The 22,322-nt window shown below is 38.3% G+C and overlaps 1 protein-coding gene across 1 annotated transcript; it reads right to left on the minus strand.

Moving 5' to 3' along the window:
• Positions 1-17,938: 17,938 nt before the first annotated feature.
• Positions 17,939-21,915, minus strand: LOC111777197 (PQ-loop repeat family protein / transmembrane family protein). The gene is made up of 10 exons (XM_023656676.2): positions 21,655-21,915; positions 21,528-21,570; positions 21,387-21,413; positions 21,151-21,249; positions 20,465-20,752; positions 20,269-20,361; positions 18,727-18,819; positions 18,565-18,644; positions 18,395-18,485; positions 17,939-18,321 (listed from the first exon to the last, which is right to left on the minus strand). Exons 1-10 carry the CDS (start codon positions 21,876-21,878, stop codon positions 18,226-18,228), a joined length of 1,134 nt encoding a protein of 377 aa, XP_023512444.1. The 5' UTR covers positions 21,879-21,915; the 3' UTR covers positions 17,939-18,225.
• Positions 21,916-22,322: the final 407 nt, after the last annotated feature.

A 22,322-nucleotide genomic window follows, 5' to 3' on the forward strand; every position in this document is an offset into this window, starting at 1 on the left:
AATTTGAGGGGAGAGAACTTTTCAACAGAGGAACTGTAAGCACTTATGCTTTTCAATTCACTAGTATGTTGTATAATGTCATGGAGTACGGGGCATATTGACTCACAATGTGAACACAGATGTGTGGAGATTGATATAAACTTAGGGGCATATTGACTCACAATGTGAACACAGATGTGTGGAGATTGATATAAACTTAGTACCGATAGTTAAGGATTTTTTGGATGTGTTCTTGACGATCTCCAAGGAATACCTCTAGCACAAGAGATTGAGTACAATATCGAGCTCAAATAAGGAACAACCCTTATTTCAAAAGCACCTACAGATAGCAAAAGAACTTAAAACACGACTTCAAGAGATGTTAAAAAAAGTATTCATACGCTTGAGTGCATGTGTTGTTTGTGAAGAAGAATGATGGTTTGATGCACATTTGCATAGATTAGCGGGAGTTGAATAAAGTGACCATTAAGAATAAGTGTCATTCCCAAGAATTGATGACTTGTTTGATCAGTTGAGGGGTAGTTTCTAAGGTTGATTTGAGATCAAATACCAACTGATGATCGAATAGAGAGATATTCGCAAGATCACATCTCACATAAGGTACCGACATTATGAGTTCAATGTAATAACCTTTGGATTGACGAATGCACCAGCAATATTTATGAGTCTAATTAATAGAGTGTTCAATGAATATCTAGACACATTTATTATTGTATCATAGATGATATTCTAATATACTCTAAGACGAAAAAAGACCACGAGTTGTATTTTAAGGAGAGTATTGACTACCGTGAGAGAAAAGCAACTGCCTCCTCTAGCATATAGTAACACGAGAAAGTACTAAAGTGGACACTACCAAGATTGAAGTCGTGACGAAGTGGCTTCGCATGACCACTACTATAGAAGTACATCACTTCCTAGGATCGACTAGATACTATCGACATTTCATCTAAGATTTCTCTAAGATACCCTTCCCTTTTACTCAGTTAACTAAGAATGAGAGTTCAAAGCGAAGATAGTAAAGATTATTTTTTAGGAGCTCAAATGGAGATTGGTTACAACCTTCATTCTTACTATGCCAATACAAACTCGAGGATTCATGGTGTATAGTAACGTTTCAAATAAAGGACTTGGTTGTGTTTTGATGCAGAATGGTAAAGTTGTGGCTTACGTGTCCCATCGATTGAAGGATTACAAACGTACTTACATAGCCAATGATTTGGAATTAATAGTGGTTGTAACGATCCAGATCCACCGCTAGCAGATATTGTCCTCTTTGGCCTTTCCCTTTTGGGCTTCCCCTTAAGGCTTTAAAACGCGTCTACGAGGAGAAGGTTTCCACACCCTTATAAATCATCGTGGTTTGTTCTCCTCCCCAACCAATGTGGGACATCACAATCCACCTCTCTTCGGGGCCCAGTGTCCTCGCTGACACTCTTTCCTTCCTCCAATCGATGTGGGACCGCCCCCAAATCCACCCCCTTGGGGCCAGCATCCTTACTGACACACCGTCTCGTGTCTACCCCCTTCGGGGAACAGCAAGAAGGCTAGCACATCGTCCGGTGTCTGGCTCTGATGCCATTTGTAACGACCTAGATCCACCGTTAGCAGATATTGTCCTCTTTAGGACCCCATTATAGTCAACAACTTTCTTTTTTTCATTGCCCAAATCCAGCAAATGCAAAGTGGGTCGTATCAATAGTGTTAATAGAATAAGACACTCAACTTTATCTATATATAACAGATTTCATATGTCAATCATGTACGGGCCCACCGTTACACTAATAATTTTAAATTTTTTATATAATAGATAATATTAAACCGTAAATAAAACAATGAAGATCGTTATTAAAAATTAATTAAGTGCATAAATCTCAACCATCCCAAGAAAATATTTTGAATTTTTAGATTCATTGAATGAAGATGAATGAATTGAATAAAGTTGAATTATTGTGATTAAATTGGATGAGCATGAGTGTTGGAGATTGTGTAGAGGTGGTAAATGAATGTTGTGAAGTATGAAGCTTTGTTTGACACATTTTGATAGGATTAAACAAATGTAAGGTTTGAATCCAAAGATGGCATCTCGTTTTGGATATTCCCAAACATACTACGAACCTAATTCTCAAACAAAGGTGGAAAGTAAGTCTTAAAAGCCTGTCACATTGGGAACCATGAGAATTTAATTCAAGATTCTTCATTGGTTCATAATCATTCTCAAATTTTTAAAAAAACCCTTTGAAATTTTAATCTAATAAATTATTATTTTAAGAATTGATTGATCTATTCGATACAAAATTATAATCTTAATTCTTCTTTGAAGAAATTTCAATTTTCGCATTCGAAAAAATGTTTATAATAGTGGAAAAATTAAATATTAAAGTTAGCTACACGTTTTAGGCTTTGGAAGGAGTAGTGCCCATATCGCAGGTTTGAAACCGAACCTACCACAAGCTTGGAGAACCCAACAACCCGCCCGTGGCTCGCCTAAACCTCAGCTGAAATCTTCAAGATGCCTAGCTTAGCTTGCACGTGTACACAAGGCCATGGTCCAAACCCATAACTAGCCCACGATTTGGACCCAGCCCACACTCGAATTGACTTGTCGTCCGATCCACGAACCAAACCATAGCTCGACTTGTTGACCCGTGCTCCGACCTGCCAACTTGAAGTTGTTTTTATGTGCGGCATGTCACAATCGTACATTTTCAACCATGCAGGTTTATGATCTTGACACACTCATAACAAGCCTTAAGGAAAACTGAAGTCCCGTACACATTTTTTGTGCCACTTTGTGGCTTCATCGGACCATAGGAGAGGTTCACCTTTTCCAATTGAACATAACTTGTGCGAAATTCAAGCTTGTTTGGCCACACACACCACTCGTACATGCATGCTCAATTGTTTGCGACTCTAGCCGACTTGTCTCTGCATTAGGCCAAATCTTCCGGCTCAACCTTTCCTCTACGCTAGGCCAAGGTCTCTAATGTGTAACGTGGCATCTCAGTCATCATCTTGGTTCCCAACAATACGACCATGTATGTGATGTCATTCCATGTCTCGAGACAGCTCGACCATCTTGACTTGGTCGAACATGTCTGTCGAGAAATGGCCCATGTGTCGATCATATCATCGAGATATCTCAAACATCACTTCATTTGGGTTCTCATTGGAGCATGAACTCTCTTGTTTCCATGTCATGTCATAGACTCCATACTAGATAACCACTGCATATACCAACCTCTGACATATCGTCCGATACTGTCCTTTAGAGACCCTTAAAGAAAGTCGTCTGAGATGCTTGCCCACAATGTGACACACGTATGTAAAATAGGATAGCTCGCTTATGCCACGGGGCCTAAAGATGGTGGAGAGCTGACACCACGTCTCCCCTACAGTACATTTTGAGGCTTTTTCAATCCTTCTAGAGTACAAGTCATTTTGGCGAGCGATCATATGGTCCCGTGGAGTGTCCGTTGGATATTCAATTCAAATTTGGTGAGCTTTCATCTTTCATATAAATGGACTTAACTCCAGAGCAGCATGCTAAAACTCATGTTGACTTCTGAGGTTATGGCTCGGGGCCCTATTTAGTCAACTCTAAGCTTGTCTTTGACACTCGTGTTGCCTCATTCACTCCAACCTTGTTTATGCACACTCTTGGTGTGTTGGATGATGCACTTTCCTCCCGGTCGCATCATGACACTATCTATCTTGACCCTCATGTGGCTGAATGGACGTCACTTGAGGTTCGCCACCTTCTCTGTCAGCGTGTGGGGTTACAACCTACTATCTTCATAGTAAGGTTGTGACGCTCCCCCCACTTAAATTAGTCATCGTCTTCGATGACTTACTCGGGGGCAAAATTGCAATGTGGATTGTGACACTCTTCCTCACTTAATCTCTGCATCATCCCGATGACAATCCAAACGTTGGACTAGCTACTAACTTGACATTTTGAACTTTATCGCACCCTAAAATAAATATATAAACTTGTGCACTACTTTCTAGGGACCTACTTCACCCTCTTCTCAGACTCAACTCGACACTCACTAGACAAACCATGGTAAAACTAGCATTGACATTCCTTGCTTAAGCTAGGTGGAACGAGCCACAAAACATGGCCTCTTTGACCTCAAGCATTGTACTCTCTAAGTCGTACGAAGATTTGTATCCTAACATTTTCTCATCATGGCCTCAACCCTTTTCAAAAACAAGGTCTACACTTCAACCAACTTAAATTGTGACCTCCATGTGGATGCTACAATGACATTTCTCTAGTCTTGCTACCGCTTCATTCACTATGTTGCTCATGTCTAGCCTGACGCTCTCTTCTTGAGCAGATGCTGATCTTGAAAAATCTTGTAAAGTCATCCACCTTAGACACGAGGTGATGGCTCAAGGAACACACGTGTACTTGCTTCTTGGAGCACTTCTTGGAGCACTTCTTTAGAGTGAGCAACCCATTCTCTTAGGCTCTCTCCTACTTTAACCCAGCTGCCTCTCTAACAACAACGTCGTCCACCCATATAGATTTACATTGTGCACATTTTGACACTTGGTTGGTGCATGTCTCATTTGACCCTGATTTATTGGCTTACAGCCATTGATATACAGCCATTGATATTATTCCTCTAGTGTGAATGACTCTCTCGAAAGCACCTACCTAGTACACCTTTTAATTATCTGTTGTCCATTTCGAAACTCTCGAAGGCCTTGACAAATGAGCTTGGTTTATGCTTTGATAACGGGTAAGACTCCTCCTCAACGAGTCTGGCTTCGACCCTCAAAGCTATTCCTAATTCTAACTTGCAACTGTCCTATCCAATTTGGAAATCCCGACACACTTTCAAAATTTTCATTTAAACCTCGGGTTATTTTTTCATTCAAATTTCTAAAGGTGGCTCTCATACTATCATGGTCATACATTTTCAACTGTCTATCATCGAGACATCGTGAACACCCATATCATATCATTTATGGATTTTGTACGGGATAAATTGTTCATATACCAACCTTAGACACATAGACTCCAGAGCAACGCCAGCACACCTGTGCCATCTCACACTATCCTTGAAAGACCCACTTCAAAGGAAGTCACCCGAGACGCTCATCTCACAACACTCACCCACGTTGTAACACACGTAAGTGCCATATGATAGCTTGCTTAGGCCACAAGGCCCAAAGGTGGTAGAGAGCTAACATCATGCCTCTCCTTATAGTAGATTTTGAGGCATTTTCAATCATTAGAGTAGACGTCATTTTGGCAAGTGGTCATACGACATCGTGGAGCGTCCGTTGGATATTAGATTGACACCAAATTTGGTGAGTTTTCATCTTTCATATAGATGGACTTAATTCCAAAGCCACATATCGAAACTTCGACTTCTGAGGTTATGGCCTGGGACCCTTCCTAGTCCTCTCTAAGATCGTCTTCGACACTCGTGTCGCCTCGTTCTCTCCAACCTTACTTATGCTTCAGCTTGGCTTTAATGCACACTCTTGGTATGTTGGATGATGCACTGTTCTCCTCGATCGCGTCATGATATTTATTTGTCTTGGCCCTCATGTGGTCGGATGGATGCCACTTAAAGGTCACCACCTTATCTATTTTCATGTGGGGTCACAAGCTACTATCTTCATAGTGAGTTTGTGACAGAGGTGAGTGTCAGCTGTCGTCAATTTGTGGCTCGCATCTTGGCTTGGTGGTCACCTGCGCTCAGCTCTATAGCTTGTAATCGGCTCCGATGACTTAGTTTAACAGCTTTTAGCCCATTTCACTATTTTGAATACCTTTCCTACCATTTTCGCCCATCTAGAGTTAGATTTTGGCTAGACATTTAAGATGAGTGCAGGCATTGATTGCCAATTGAAAATGTTCTAAGTGCCAATTGAAAATGTTCTAAGTGAAATTAGAGGTTTAATTATGTGCATTTAGGTGGATTAAAACACTCATGTTCTAACCTGGTGTCATAGACTCACATAGGTTGACTTGAATTTCAAAAGACAAATTCAAACTTACTTCAAAAATAACTTAGTGACTCTGACTTAAGCTACTTAGGTAAATGGTATTACTATTGTTTGGTTAAATGAAGTATGAATGGTGCTCTGTGACCCGTATTTTATGATTGTATGACATGTATTGTGTGATGCTATGATTTATGTTTGATATGTTATGTGATGCTATAACTTATGTTTGCTATGCTCTGTTATGACTTATGTCATATTATGTTGTATTGTAAGTTAGGCTATGAGATGTTTATATTATGTTAGAGATCTTGTTGTGACCTCCATGTTGTATGATGCATAATACATTTATATGTTATGTCATGCACACTATATTAGTAGGATCACTGGAGGATTATGAAATAATGTCAAGCCACGTATATATTCATAATAGTTGTGTTTATGAAAGAACAAATGTATGACATGCATCATACGTTTATGTCATGATTTAAAGTTATGGCAGCCTCATGCATTTTTATGTGTCACATGCATCGAGAAACTTTCCAATTATGATTAGTACGGACACGTACATTACGATATCTATGTACGCCATGATATTATGCGGCCTCCTTTAATTTTGTGGCTCCAACAACATGAGTGTGTGCTAACTCAAAGGTAGACCCACGGGGTACATATACTCTCATCTAGTGGGTCCATGTGCACGTACATAAGTAGTGTGTACAGAAACACTACACATCCAAGTTTTGCCCGGACTGAAAAGCAGAGTTCAGGATCATGAAATGTTTTAATGAAAGGATTGGTCCCAACATGATTGTTCGTGTATGTCTTTCTCGACCCCAATAGTGAGGTTACATGCTGCTCTGCATGGATGATGACATCACAGTGATGACCATGGGACCGAAGTTAGAGTAGATGCATTCATGTTATTTTTCTCCATTGATTAAGTCATGCATGTAGCATCAACTTTATTTTGGTAGTAAAATAGTTGTTTCATTACATAACATGACTCGATAACTTGACCAATATATACTATCCAACCCAAACCCTAAACATTGGGTAAGGTTAGATTTATTTTTTGGTCCGAGTTAGTTTGAATTTTTGAAAAATCGAAAATTAGGTTAGGCTTACAGGTTGATATTTCTTTACCCGATCAATGCGAAAATAAGGTTACAACCCAACCCAATTCCAACCAAACCCGACCCTACCCTACTTACATATTATAAATCTAACTTATTTTCATTTTAATAATATTGATATTTAAAGTAATATGTAAAAATATACCTATAATGAAAACAAAAAAAATCTTCATCTTATAATTCCTTGGAGTTGTAGGAAAAAAAACTAATATTTATTAGGATGAGTTAAATAATTGTTGATGTTGATAATCCGTAATCCGTACTTAAGACTTAAAATATTAATATAAAGATAATAATAATAAATGATTAGGAGATTATTTTATTGGAGGATGTGTTTGTGTTCGTCATTATTACCCTTTTAATAATCCAAAAATTGTGGAGCTGACTCACCAACTTGGCCTTATCGACTTTGTGCCCATTAAAATAATGTAACCCATCAAATTTATGAATATATAATTTAATTTCTGTTTTTATAAAATTTATCACCACTCTCGTCGATATCGACATTATCACAAATATCGTCGAAATATTCAAAATATCAAATAATCACAAATATCGTCTCTATTAGCGAACCCATATAATTTGAAATTAGAAGATTTAGAATATCAAATTTCATATTTCATAGTTCATGCAAGATGACGTAAGGCTCGTTTTACTACTCCATATTGAAACTTTGAAAGATGTTGCATAAACTTAGAAATAATGTCAACAGGAAATGCAATGTCGGATCGTGTGTGCGTTAAATAAATTAATCCGCCAACAAAGCTTTTGAACCTTCTAACATCGATAATTTCTGCTCTATTCTCATGATATCATCAACATAGAGACAAATAATTCTAGAATCAATCTTGTTATATCAAGCTCGAGTGGCGTGCTTTAATTCGTATAATGCCTTTCTCGGCTTTTATACCTTTTTTTTCTTTGTTTTTTTCTTGATGAATCCCTCTAGCTATGCTATATAGTCCTTTTCTTGTAGATCTCGATTAAAAAATGCTGACTTGACATCAAATTGATAATTAGGTCACCACAATTCTGCTGCTAATGCTAGAATAGTTTTTACAGTTTCAAAGCAAGCTACTGGAGAGAAAGTTTATTCAAACTCTATACCTTGTTGTGCAAACCCTTTTTCCACAAGACGAGCCTTATGTTTTGGTATGCTTCCATTGGTGCAAATTTTGTCTTGAACAAACTTCAACTATAATCTCTTCCTGCTCCTATTCTTTCCAATCTCAACTCACATTTTCATCAAATATTACATCTCTTTTAATTGAAATCTTTTCATTAAGAGGGTTGTTGGTGAGAGATTTAATAGATGGATAGATGTTGCTAAACTTCTACCCAAAATTGGTTTGAAAATCTCCTTGCTTGTAACCTACTTCTTGTCGTCTCCACAAGAATTCTATTTTTTTTCGTTCAGCGATTACATTTTGTTCTAGAGTGTAAGGAGATGTTAACTCCCTTTGGATGTCCTTTTATTCACAAAACTGGTCACGTATTGATTTCTTTCTTATGAAATAAATGAATTTTGAAATGATGTCTTCTTTTGAGTTTTCATGCATACACACTATACATTATTGTAATTTTTGAGTCTCGACTTATAGTAAAATATTGAGTCGTGACATATTGGTATTAGAGCACCAAAAAATAGGTCCTATAGACACTTAGGTTATAGAGTCATATCCTCTGTGACCATGCCCATCAATCACGTGCCGCTCGTGACCATATAATCTCACCGATTTGAATTGTGAAGTCAAGAGCTAAGTTGATATTTAAAGAATATACCATAACTTTCTGTTGTGTTGTAATTGCGCATTTCCTAGAGGATGTGCTATGAACGAAATGTAATTGTAGTTTTTCTATTGTGGTAGATAATGACACCAAAAAGACACAGACCCTATATCGGGCCTGGACCCAGAAGGGAAAAAAAAAAGTGGTCCAAGACACCGTTGTTCCACCATCTGAGGTGGAAAAACCTGAACCTCAAAAGGAGGTTGGAGAGACGTGCCCCAAGCAGAGTGAGAGAACTGTATTGCGGGCACCAAGAACTGGAATGAACCAAAGGGGAGCGGTGGCCCAAGACTTTCTTAATGCATATTCTACTGCTCCTCTCCCTGAGGTGGTCCCACTGGAGCCAGCCACTAACACCTAGGTTCCGCCCAACCAGCGACAACCACGCTCACTCTGGAGGTGCTACAAGCATTTATGTTAACCTAAATAGAAAATTAGACTCAGATGACTCAAATAATACAGACAATGGTGGCTAATCAAATATTAGTGCAAGGGACTAGAGACTCTGAGGCTATGACTGTGGAGTCCTGCTACCTGAAAGATTTTCAGAGGTATAAATTGTCTTTCTTTGACGACAGTAAAGTAGATCCTATCACAGCGGAGACCTAGCTGGAGGCTATTGAAACAACCTTCCTTTACATGAACTATCCATTGGAGTATCAAGTCCATTGTGGGACATATACGTTGAAAGGAGACAAATTTTTGGTGAAAAGGCGCATTTTTGGTGAATTATTGCATCGCATGGAGAGACTATTACTTGGTGCTAGTTTAAAGAAGCCTACCTTCACAAATACTAACCTATCACTACTAGAATGAAAATGCAAGTACATTTCTTGAGCTCAAAAAGGGGGTCATTCAGTGAAGGAGTATGATCTGGAATTTAACAGGCTGGCAAGGTTTTCTCCAGTATATGTTAGTATAGAGGAGTTGAAGGGCAAACGATTCATTGTTGGTCTAAGGGAGGACCTAAAGGGGCATGTGGCAGCCCAAGTATCCTCAGATTATGCAGAAGCCCTTCGAATGGCGATTAGGGGTGTACACCCAATCCGAAAGCCCAAGAATCATACCTGACCCAACCCGAAGTATAAGGGTTGGGTTGGGTTGTGTTGGATTTTGAGTTTAGGTTGGGTCCATTCTTTTTAACCCGATCTAATATGAATTGGATTCGGGTTCCAATTTCGGGTTCCAAAAGAAAATTATTAAGTCGAAAAAAAAAAGAAATTGAAGCACAAGGGCCCAACATCAAAACCCAATAATCCATGCTCCTGTCTTGTCTTGTCTCTAACCACCTCTTACAAAGCCAAGCCTGACACTTTTTAACAAATCCCAATAATTACGTGTAAACAAATTTAAAATAACAAGTCTGTCTCAACTTCAATTACTTCACAAAAAGCCTCATTTCTAAGTCAGCCCAACATTTCTCTCCCTCATCCTCAGTCAGCCGAACTCTCTCTTTCTGTGTCTCTCTCTGCCCTCTGCGTCTCTCCCTGTTCTCTGCTTCTTCTCTCTTAGCCTATGTCAAAATACAAAGCCTCTTCTCTCTCTCAAAGCCTAGCTATCTTTATCTCTCTTTCACTCTCTCACAACTTCAATGCCTTTTTCTCTCTTTTCAGCCTCTTCTCTCTCATCCTCACCAAAATACAAACCTTCACCCAAAATACAAATTTCTCTCTTCGATACTTAGTCTCTCACAAGGAATTTGATCTCAACAGCATTCTCTCGCGTTCTTTGTCTTGTTTCTCTCTTTAGTCTCCTGGAACGCCATAACGAGTAAGTTTTTTCTCTTTTTGTTATATCCCCGTTAACTCTATGGTAATTGTTGATATTGGGTTGAATGTTTGAATCATAATAGTTCTACTTTACTTTTTATAGATGGAAAACAACAGTGCAACTGGATGTGCAAATAGCTCGAGTAATTCTAATGCATCGAATCCACAATGGCTGCACAATCTGAATTTAAGAAGAAAAACCCTAGTAAATCAACCGTGTGGGATCATCTCGAGGTGCAAGTGCAACTATTGTTCTAAGGAGTATGCTTGTGATATTAATTCTTATGGAACTAGCACGTAATGGAAGCACTTAAAAAATCAGTGTAGAAAGTATGCATATAAGGTCGAGGACAAAGGACAAACCACTCTAAATTTTCAACCTTCAATAGATGGAAAGGGTGGTAGTTATATTGTTACTTCATTATGTAGTCAAACAAGATGTAGAGCAGCATGTGCCAAGATCATAATTATGGATGAGTTGTCATTTAAATTTGTAGAGAATGAGGGTTTCAAATTGTTTTGTAGTATTGCATGTCCTAAGTTTGACCCTCTGTCAAGAGTAACTATTGCTAAAGATATATTTCAGCTCTGTCTAGAAGAAAAAAAAATTGAAAGATTTTTTAGTTAGTGATTCGAGGAGGGGTTTTGATAAGATAAGGAAATCAACTACAAGGGGGGTAAGATTCGGATTACCTTGTTGATCGAATATCTCAAGCCAAGAACACTTTGTTTGAGATTTGAATCACTCCAGAAGCAAGATCGATCATGTCTAGCTTCAATGATTCTTGTTGATCAAATATCTCAAGACAAGAACACTTGATTGAGATTCGAATCACTCCACAAGCAAGATTGATCATGTCGAGCTTGAATGATTCTACATGCAACCTAAACTACATAGAGTTGCAAAGAAACTTAGCCATGGCTAAAGAAGAGCACAAATGCTTCTTTTACTACATTTTCCAAGTCTGCTTACAAATACAACATACATGACTTTATATAGCCTCAAAATGAAACTATTAAAGGCATACCAAAAGTTGTAACATTCATACTTAATTACCATAATTAGCCATTATGTAAATGTAACCGAAATTAAATAAAAAGTCTTAAAATACAATAACTCTAAATTGTAACCCACCCAAAATTTACAACAATCGAACTTCATTCTTCTTCAATGTAGCATGAATTGAAACATCTTTTGATAATTTTGACAACCTTTTCTTCACATCTTCATTGAAGTATATTGTATGATTGATGTCTCTTGGTTCATATCAGGTTTGTCTTACCACTGACACATGAACTTCGTTGCAAAACATTAATTACATGGTAATCACCGCACATTTTATTGATTCAGAATGAAATTTGCATAAAAGAATTCTCAACTTTTGTCAAGTTGCTAACCACAAGGGAGAGACTATTGGCGGCAAGATTATTGAGAGTTGTTTATTAGAACGGAGAATCGATAAGGTTTTCTCTGCACAGTTGATAATGCAAGTTCCAATGATATAGCTATTTCATATATTATGAGAAGGCTTAGAAGTTGGAATTCACTTGTCTTAGATGGAGAAATATTACACATGAGGTGTTGTGCTCACATAATTAACTTGATTGTGAATGAAGAGCTTAAAGAAATGAATGACTCCATTTCTAGTGTTCGCAATGTCGTGAGGTATGTTAGATCATCCCCAAGAGATTGACAAAATTTAAAGATCGTGTTGGACAACAAAAAATTAAATGTAAAGCACTTGTTTGTTTGGATGTGACGACTTGATCGAATTCCACTCATTTGATGCTTGATCATGCCTTGAAATTTGACAAAGCTTTCAAAGTACTAGAGGAAGAAGAATTAGATTATGTTGATTACTTCATAGACGGGATCGTGGAAATAAAAAAGTAGGGTCACCAATCATTGATGATTAGAAAAATGTTGCAATGTTTGTAAAGTTTTTTAAGGTTTTCTATGATGTCACTACAAAGATAAGTAACATGAGTTCAAATATGAAGGTTAATATGACAAATATTGGGCTAAGTGGAAAGAATTAATAAGTTGATATTCACAGCAGAAAGTTAATATGACAAATATTGGCTCAGTGGAAAGAATTAATGAGTTGATATTCATAGCAGTGGTACTCGATCCTCGTTACAAATTGGATTACAATCATTTTGCTTTTCGAATATTTATGAAGATGCTATCGCTAAAGTGATGGTGGATAGCATAAAGAATTATTTAATTCGTGTGTACGATACTACAAGTTTTATGATAATGCTCAAGATCATCATCAATCTGAATCAAGACCCACATCTAAATCCATGAGTATGGAGATGGACACAATTGAGAAGTGAATTTGAGTAGTTCAATATTAGTATTATCAAGATACAAACGAAGAAGAGAAAAGCAAAATTCACTTGAGTTAAAAAATGATGTGGATCGATATTTATCTGACCCTAGTGAAGAACTTGATGATAATTTTGATGTTTTGGCATGGTGTAAAGCAAATGAGTTTAAATATAGAGTTTTATAAAAAAAATTGCCCGAAATGTTTTGGCCGTTCCAGTGTCGACTGTATCTTATGAATCAGCATTTAGTACGGATAGGACGATTTTTTATTCTTTTAGGAGTTCTTTGACACCTAAAACCGTGGAAGCTTTGATATGTACACAAAATTGGATCTATACAAAATCGTTAGATCTTCCTTAACAACTTAAAGATTTTGAGATGTTTTCTAAGATTGAGACATGTAAATCCAAATCTATTTATTGTCTATTTGTTAATATGTATTCTATACTATTATATCACACTTTATATTTTATTTTTTCAGATCATTTAAGACCCTCAAGCTCCACCAATGTCATGCATGAATAATTGTTTTTCAATGTAAGTAAAATATTTGAAGTTACAATATGCTTTTTCTAAACAAGCTTAAAACGTATGTAACTAACTTTCAAGATGCTATTTATATTTTGCAGTAATTAAGAATCCAATAGAGGGTTGGATAGTTTTGCATTTTTAGGCATTTTGTTCCATGTTATAACTTTGGAATTGATTCATTGAATATTCTTTACATATTTATAGGTGAATTTTTAAGCATTTTGTGGAATGATTATAGACTGTAAATGTAAATGATTTAATTAGATGGGTAACTTTGGAATTAATTTATTGCATATCATTTACATATTTATAGATAATAATATGAATACAATAGAGAGCTTGATAGCTTGATACTTTTAATCTAGAAGCTTATAGGTGGTAATTATTTTATCATTTTAGGTCATACAAATTAATTTTTTTTAATTTTTTTTGAACCAACCCAAACCCAACCCGAAAACAGAGAGTTGGGTTGGGTTGGGTTACCAATCCAACCAACCCGAACTTTTTGGTTGGATCAAAAAAATCCTTCAACCTAACCCAACCCGGACCATGTACACCCCTAGTGGCCATCCTCATTGACATGTCTAGTATTGACAAGTTGCAGTCAAGATCAACCCAAACATCTCACACCGCAGTTCAGGAGAAGAGGACAGACTAGAGCCACCCCAAAACTGGTAGACCTCCCCGCAGCCGCATTGATAAGTGGGGGAAAGCCCCGACGCAGAACAAAACCATTTTTCTTAATTTCTGGCGTTCTCACCTAGGGAAGTGTAGAGCAGAAACATACACATGCTACAGATGTGGCCAAACAGAGCACTTTGTAGCAGATTGCCCTTAGAAGTATCAGAGGAGCCGAGGTGCTCAACATCAGCATGGTTGAGCTGTATCCCATGCAACCATAGCTAGGCAAGCTGACGAGCCTAACGCAGTTATACAGGTACACTACCTGTCTTCGGTCATTTTACCTTGGTGTTATTTGATTCGGGTTCTACACATTCTTTCGTATATGAAGAATTTGTAGAGCTAGCACACCTAGAAAAGAAACCCTTAGAGATCACCCTATCAGTGTCTACTCCTACTCACAAACTATTGATGGCTACTCATAGAGTTAAGGAAGGTTGTGTAACAGTGTCAAGACATGTCATAAGAGCCGCACTTATAGTGTTAAGCATGCAAGACTTCAATGTCATCTTGGGTATGGATTGGCTAGGCGAGAATCACGCTCTGATAGATTGTGAGACTCGAATAGTGACTCTTAGACTCCCGTCAAGGAATAGCTTGACATACAAGGGAGCCACTTCCAAAAGATCCCCAAGCGTCATAACAGCACTGAAGGCCAGGAAGATGATTCGTAGTGGCGCAAACGCATTTTTAGCCAGCGTGGCCCTAGACAGCAGTAACGAGCAGACAGTCGCATCAATACACGTTCCACTGATTCTGTGAAGAACTGATTCCACTGATTCTGTGAAGAACTTGGCCAGAAATGAAAGATTCGAGAGTGTTCTTCCAAGAACGGTAAGCAAGAGATTTACCTTCTTTCGATGCTCAAATCTCATTTTGTATGGAAGCAAAATTCAAGAAAAAAAAATACCAGAATGTAGCTTGTAACATGATCTAAAACTTTGATGAAAGAATCAACGTGATTTGAGTTCTTAATCGAAAGATATGAAAATGAGAAAATAAAAAAATCTGATAGGAAATGGGTTCCATATTGCAGTTTGCAGGAGAGAGAAATGATTAGCGAACCACGTGTCAACCGACGGTAGGGTCTCCGTGTACCAAATAGACGGCAATATGCGTCGAACGTCGCCTGGAGCAACGCGACTCCACTCGTTCAGCGACATGTGTCTGCTACTGCACTGACTTGACCCATGCTCCACTAGTCGACCCAAACCGTAGCAACCCATGGTCCATTCGAACCGGCTGACCCGAACCAAATCGTCGACCCACGACTACAGAAAGCACACGCGCGTGAAACCTGCAAGTAGACTTGAGATGTTGTTTTTTGCCCGTTCGATTTTTGTTTCCCCGATTTTTGTCCTGATTTCAATTTTAACCACGTTTTTATGTGAATAGGGATCTAATTGAGGAAAATCAATACTTTTGAACACATAACTTGCAATAGAAACGCTAAGCGAAAGGGTATGGTCAACTTTGTAGTCCCTACACGAAACTTTGGAAGAAATACTTGTAGGAATCGCTTGAGTATGCATGCATGCTAGTTTAAGAACGTTAGATGGCTAGATTTTCCATGATATGAGCTTAGGTGATAAGATGAAGTACTATTGAAAGTTATTCATGCTTTATGCTTCCTTTAGTATGTATATGCTTATTCATGCTGAAAGAAGGATGGAAAAGTTGTGAACTCTGCGTTCCGGGTGCTGATGGACGTTATCGCCCCATTGAGCATGTTTGCCTATTTTATTTTGCATGAACCGTGTATGATGTATCTAGATGTTTGATGTTTGTACGCCAGATTAATGCTTGATGTTTGTACATTAGGATAATGTTTATGAAACGTTATTATAGTAAGCCTAGTGATACGTGGTTAGAGTGACAAGTTATTGAGTTTATGCCTATCCTTTCCCCAAGAGCCTAACAAATCACCACGGCAACGAAGTACCTTAGGAGTGTTCTTAGGGTGCTAGTTGTGTGAACAGTATAGAGCTTCGTGGGAGTACCACGGGTTCCTGATCAGTTTTCACTGTTCCTAGCCATTTCGCATGGGAAACGTGTCTCCACGTCGTACAACCCATTATCTACATTGGAAAGGGAGGGATCGCGCCCTCCCCCCAATAAGGGGTACTATCATGGGCCTAGGAGGTACTCAGTATCACGATCATGCTCGTCCAGGGCATGTTGCCCATGGCCGCATGCCCATGACAAGCCAACCCTTGTCATGTCTTTTCATTCTAGTGTTTTTTCTTTTGTAATTCTAGGGCGTATGACGCCTCAAAAATATCATGTCTGGGCCTGCCAGACTTAAAATTGCTCAGAATGTACTATAGGGGAATATGACTAGTTGTCAACTTCTCCCTACCCAAGGTTATATATGCTAAGCCGTTGTTGTCTTTCTCTTGCTTGCTTATATAACGTCTCTTTCCAAAATCTCTCTTTCTAAAATCTCTCTCTCTCCTGTTTTCTAAAATCTCTCTCTCTCCTCGTTTTCTAAAACCTTCTTTTAAAACCGAGGCTAGAGGCTCGATCGTACGTCGCTTGACCGTAGGCGATGCAAGAACAAATTGGCTTAAGCTCACTTGTCGCTGGAAAGTGAGTGCCGCACAATCGCTAGTCCGTTGCCTTCGAAAGCGCGATTGTGTCACTCAGCACACCCCTAGGTAAGATACCATATAGTCTCAGAATGCCATGCAGAGGTAGCGCCTCATAGAAAGACACCCGTCATTACAGCTCGACATAAGAACCTCTTAGGGATTAACACTCATCCATGCTACATCTTCCTTTTTCAAGTGCGTGAGGTGTCGAGTCAATAGAGGGCGTGTTGAGAGATGTGGATTGTTACAGAGGAAAGCATGTCCTAGGGCGTCAGTTTGGTCTTTCTTTTTGTACACACAGTTTTTCATGTTTTCATTGTCAAAAACTGGTCATGTATTGATTTATTTCGTATGAAATAAATTATTTTTGAAATGATGTCTTCTTTTAAGTTTTCATGCATACATGCTACACGTTATTGTCATTTTGAATCTCGACCATAGTAAAATATTGGATCGTGACAAATCTTTTCTCAAAGTAACGTGAACCAAAGAAAATGCTATTAGAAGTCACCTACAATCTATAACTTTGGCTTGGCTATCATAATGAGCCTAAAAATGCCATAAACGAATTGGACAATGTTCTTCTACAATAATCAAAATGCTATTAAAGGTGTTTTTTAGCTAACAAGATGAGAAGTTTTTATAATATTAAAATTATACCATCGAAAATGAACTTTTTATCTTTTTGTATAGTGTAAAGCTAACTCTAATTAAAAGTCTAAAGATTATTTTCTCTGCGTTCTTGTGAGGATGGGGACTGAAACAAAAATATAATCTGGCCATCAACCCCATTTATCTAACGGGAAAAAATATCCCTCACTTCCTCCCTCACTCGTCCAAATATGCAATCTTCGCCCCATTTCGAAGTGAGTTCCTACAAAGCCTCAATCCTACAGGTAAAATGGATATCGAATCTCAATAACTTTTTCATTTACTCTTTTTGGAATAATTTGTTCATAACTCTTCATGCTAGTGATAATTTCAACAACCCGAGAAAAGAATTCGTAAATGAGCAGAGTGCTATGGCTACCACGAGTAATGTGCAAAACCGTAATACCGAGTACTAGTTCGATAATAGCCCAGTAACTATTATGATCTCAAAAGTCGATATTTCTATCTTCCATAATCTCATAAGGACCATTTCATTGGGCTTTTGGGATTTATTTTGGAAACCCAAATCAAATTCATTCTTTGCATTTCAACTCCAAACAACACAAACATAAAACTCCCATAAAGGATCATCACAACACCCTTTCAAGAGTTTAAAACTAAAAACAAGTCTAGAAACCTTCAAGAACAGTACAAAGAATATTCAACCTTCCATTAGCAGCCTCTTGAATCACTCAGTAAAGAGGCCAAAAGGACCCATTTTGTGCCACTGAATGCAAGAAATGAAGAAGAAAAGGCATTATTTTTACTTAAATTGGTCACAAGGTTGCATGCTTTGTTGCTTCTTCATACTCTCTTCCTCCACTTTGCTTCTTCCTTCTAAAACTTCTGTAATATATATACTGCACAATTATCTATTGGGTGTTTGAGTTAAGGCTTCACATTTCAAACCAAATCATAGTGTAAAAGGATCACGAAAAAGGATACGAATAAGTCGAGGACGACGCAAACAACGGCATCGAGCAGCCACGGCATGTTAGCTTTGATTTTATCCCATTCCGTACTTCTCACGACAATACTGCATTCATTCAACGAGAGGACGATATCAAAAAACCCGAAATCGATATCGAGGTCGGTATCGAGAAAACGAACCTTACCTTGCTACATAAGTGGCATTGGCAACCAACGCAAACACGAACATGAGGGGATTCAGCCCCTCCACACTTCCTCTTTTGATCTGGCAAGAAAATAAAATAAATAAATTTGAGGATAATAATAAAAATTAAAAAGAATAAAAAGATTCAAAATTTGATACCCACATTTAACCAAATCTGAGGAAGTCTACCACCCATGTATATAGCAGCCATAAGCCAACCCAAGAATTGCCCAAACCCGCTATGGGTTGCATGTTCCTGTAAATACACGTTATATAATTCAATAACCCGAAAAATTTGATGTTGGGTTGGATTATGAACTTATTTGAGTTGAGTTAGTTTATGGGTTCTACAAAACTAGATTAAGTTAAATTAAACACACTCGAATTTATTGTTAATTTTAAAAAATAATTTTTGCGTGCGGTACAATTATATCTCTGTTGTTTTGATTGAAAAAATTTACTATAACAGCCCAAACCCACTACTGGCAAATATTATCCACTTTGGCCCACTACGTGTAGCTGTCAGCCTCACAATATTAAAAGGTAGGGAGAGGTTTCCACACCCTTATTACTAATGTTTCGTTCCTCTCTCCAACCAACCGATGTAGAATCTCACAATCCACTCCCCCTTGGGGCCAGCTAGCGTCCTCGCTGGCACACCGTCCGGTGTCTAGCTCTGGTACCATTTGTAATAGTTCAAGCCAAACGCTAGCAAATATTGTCTGCTTTGGCCCGTTCTGATACCATTTGTAACAGCTCAAGCCTAACGTTAGCAAATATTGTCCGCTTTGGCCCGTTACATATTGTCGTCAATATCACGATTTTGTAACAGCCCAAACCCACCGCTAACAAAAATAGTCTGCTTTGCCCCGTTACGTATTGTCATCAGTCTCATGGTTTTAAAACGCGTATAGTAGAGAAAGGTTTCCACGCCCTTACAACCAATGCTTTGTTCCCTTTTCCAACTCACGTGGGATCTCACAATTCACCCACTTGGAGACCCAACTTCCTCGTTAGCTGTTGCCTTTTCCAACCAATGTGGGATCTCACAATCCACCCCCAACTACACTGTCCACTGTCTAGTTCTGATACCATTTGTAAGAGTCTAAGCCCACCACTAGCAAATATTGTCCGTTTTGGCCCGTTACGTATCGCCAGTATCACAATTTATAACAACCCGAACTCACTGTTAATACATATTGTTTACTTTGACCCATTACGTATTGTCATCAGTCTCACGGTTTTAAAACGTGTCTGGTAAGGAGAGGTTTCCACACCCTTATAAACAATGTTTCGTTCCCCTCTCCAACCGATGTAGGATCTCACAATCTACTCCTTGGGAGCCCAATGTCCTTACCAACTATCAGTGGCTGGCTTTGATACCATTTGCAACCGTCAAAGCCCACCGCTAGCAAATATTGTCCGTTTTAGCCCATTAGTGTCATTAGTCTCACAATTTAAAAAAAAAACATCTCGTAGAGAGAGGTTTTCAAGTATTTATAAGCAATGTTCCGTTCCCCTCTCCAACTGAGGCGGGATCTCACATTTACAACGTGAACAATTGGGTTGAGTCTAAACAATGTATCAACCCGACCCAACCCAACCAAGGAACGAACACCAATAAAACAAATTACCCAAATCATAATTTAATTTATTTGTTAAAATGAAAATCATAAATCATAAATCATAAATCATAAATACTTACTTGTAAAAGCTTCCTTCCTCTAAATCCATCTGAGAAGCCTTTGCTTTGGAAAGGCAAATTTGCTGAAGCTGCCAAAAACGTGCCATAACCAACCTGAAACATGCCAAATCATTTCAATATAATAACAACCAAACCAAAGGAACAGTAATTTTTAATTACTGAAGCTGAATGACTGAAGGTAAGTAAGAGAGGTAACCGATCGAGGAATGGGCCTCGGCTGGGTAAAAGTTGAGTTGGACGACACGGCGCCACTTTCGGATTCATCGTCCGAAGATGAGCTGTCGTTCCCGAGAGCGGAGGGTTCACTTTTCGGTAACCGGAGAAACGCCCGAAACGGCGGCGTATCGCTGCCGGCCAACGACCGAGCTGACGTGAAGTAGAATTCCCGGCGTGGAGTGGCCTTCGGGGAAGCTTTGGGAATTGGAATTCCGGCGTAGCTAACGCCTTTACTGCCTTTTAACGGCGTGTTTTCCTCTTCCGCCGCCTTTCATTGTCATAATACAAAACAATTACTTTTACTTTTGGTCTATTCTTTATTTTTCTTTTATTTTAATCTAATAAAAAAAAAAATTCTAAATTTAAAATTTAAAAAACTAAATAATTAAATATTTAAATTTACAAGACATTACATAGTCAATATTCTTAATTGTAATTATTAAGATAGTATTAAATTATAACCCTATTTTTGGAATGATCCGGTTAACCCAACCAACAAATTATCAACCAGCAAACCGAGCAAATTTTCAAATCCGATTGTAACCCTATTCGATCATATAATCTCTCAGTATTTATGATTTGAGTTGGGTAATACAAATGGGTTCGATCATATAGCACTATTATTCATAATTTTCTAAAAAAAAAATAAAAGGAATAAAACGGTACCGTTTGGTGAGATTTGGTCTTGCGGTCACTGCGCCTTCTAGTGACGTAATCATAATAAACGCTTTGCAGAACCAATACTATCGTATTCACTGTGTAAAGCTGCAGACACCCATGTCTAATCACCCTCACAAATATATATATTTTAATTTTTTAATTTTATAATAATTAGAAATTAATTACTTTTTAATTTTAAATTAGGGAAAAGGGAATTAAAAGAAGAAAAAAAGGGTACTCACCAGCGCTGTGTAGAGCTGAGTGGGGAGCTGAAATAAAAGCAAAAAAAAAAAAAAAAAAGAAAGAAATTAGTGGAAAATAAAGAAAGAAAGAAACCAAACCGAGTTGGACCGAGTTGGACCGAGTTGGACCGAGTGACTCACAGTGGCAGGTTCCAGAAGGCAGCCCAGCAGATTAAACGCATCGCTGCGAGACAAAGAAAGAGATGAAACGGCGGCGTTTTAAGGAGAGAGAGAGAGAGAGAGAGAGAGAGAGAGAGAGAAGAAGTACCCGGCGACCCAAGTGAGGAGGAAGAGGATAGAGACGCCATGGCTGGACTTGGTGCGGAAATTGGTGACGATTTGAGGAATCTCAGCGAGGCCCCAACAGAGGAGACTTACAACGCCGAACCCGAACGACATGTCGTCTCTCAGATTGCAAAGACAGTCCTTGAAATACGTTTCAACCCATCCCACACATGCCTTCTGCTCCTTCACACAATACCCACCCTTCATTCTCTCTCTCTCTCTCTCTCTCTCTCTCTCTCTACTGCTCCAAGACGAACCCCCCCCCCCCCTTTTAAAGCCATGTTTTCCAACCAAATAATAATAATAATAATAATCATCATCAAATCCCCAAATTTTATTTTACCACTTTTTCTTATTTATACTTCCAATCCGGAGTCAGTTAAGCCAATTTGGATTTGCATTCCCTACGAATATTTGAAGAAAATACCAAATGGGTCAGGTTGGAGGAACCTTAAATATCATGTAACTCGAAGTAGAAAGAATTGATGATTAGTCACAGCTATGTTGTATATTTTAAAATATGTCTAACAGGGCTAGACATGATTTGTCCTATAGTCATACAAAATTTAGGTGAGAGGAGTTTGCATACCCTGAAAATGCCAAATGGGTCAAAAACACTAAGGTTGGATGAAACCTTAAATATCATGTAAC

Source organism: Cucurbita pepo, chromosome 16 (genome assembly GCF_057944985.1).
Source record: "Cucurbita pepo subsp. pepo isolate OVF chromosome 16, ASM5794498v1, whole genome shotgun sequence".
Taxonomy (NCBI): Eukaryota; Viridiplantae; Streptophyta; class Magnoliopsida; order Cucurbitales; family Cucurbitaceae; genus Cucurbita; species Cucurbita pepo.

Coding starts and splice junctions, on each gene's coding strand:
- LOC111777197 (XM_023656676.2), bottom strand. CDS start 21,878: ATGAAGGGTGGGTATTGTGTGAAGGAGCAGAAGGCATGTGTGGGATGG. Junction 21,414..21,527: donor GCCTTCTGGAACCTGCCACT/GTGAGTCACTCG, acceptor CTTTTATTTCAG/CTCCCCACTCAGCTCTACAC. Junction 20,753..21,150: donor AGACCAAATCTCACCAAACG/GTACCGTTTTAT, acceptor TGACAATGAAAG/GCGGCGGAAGAGGAAAACAC.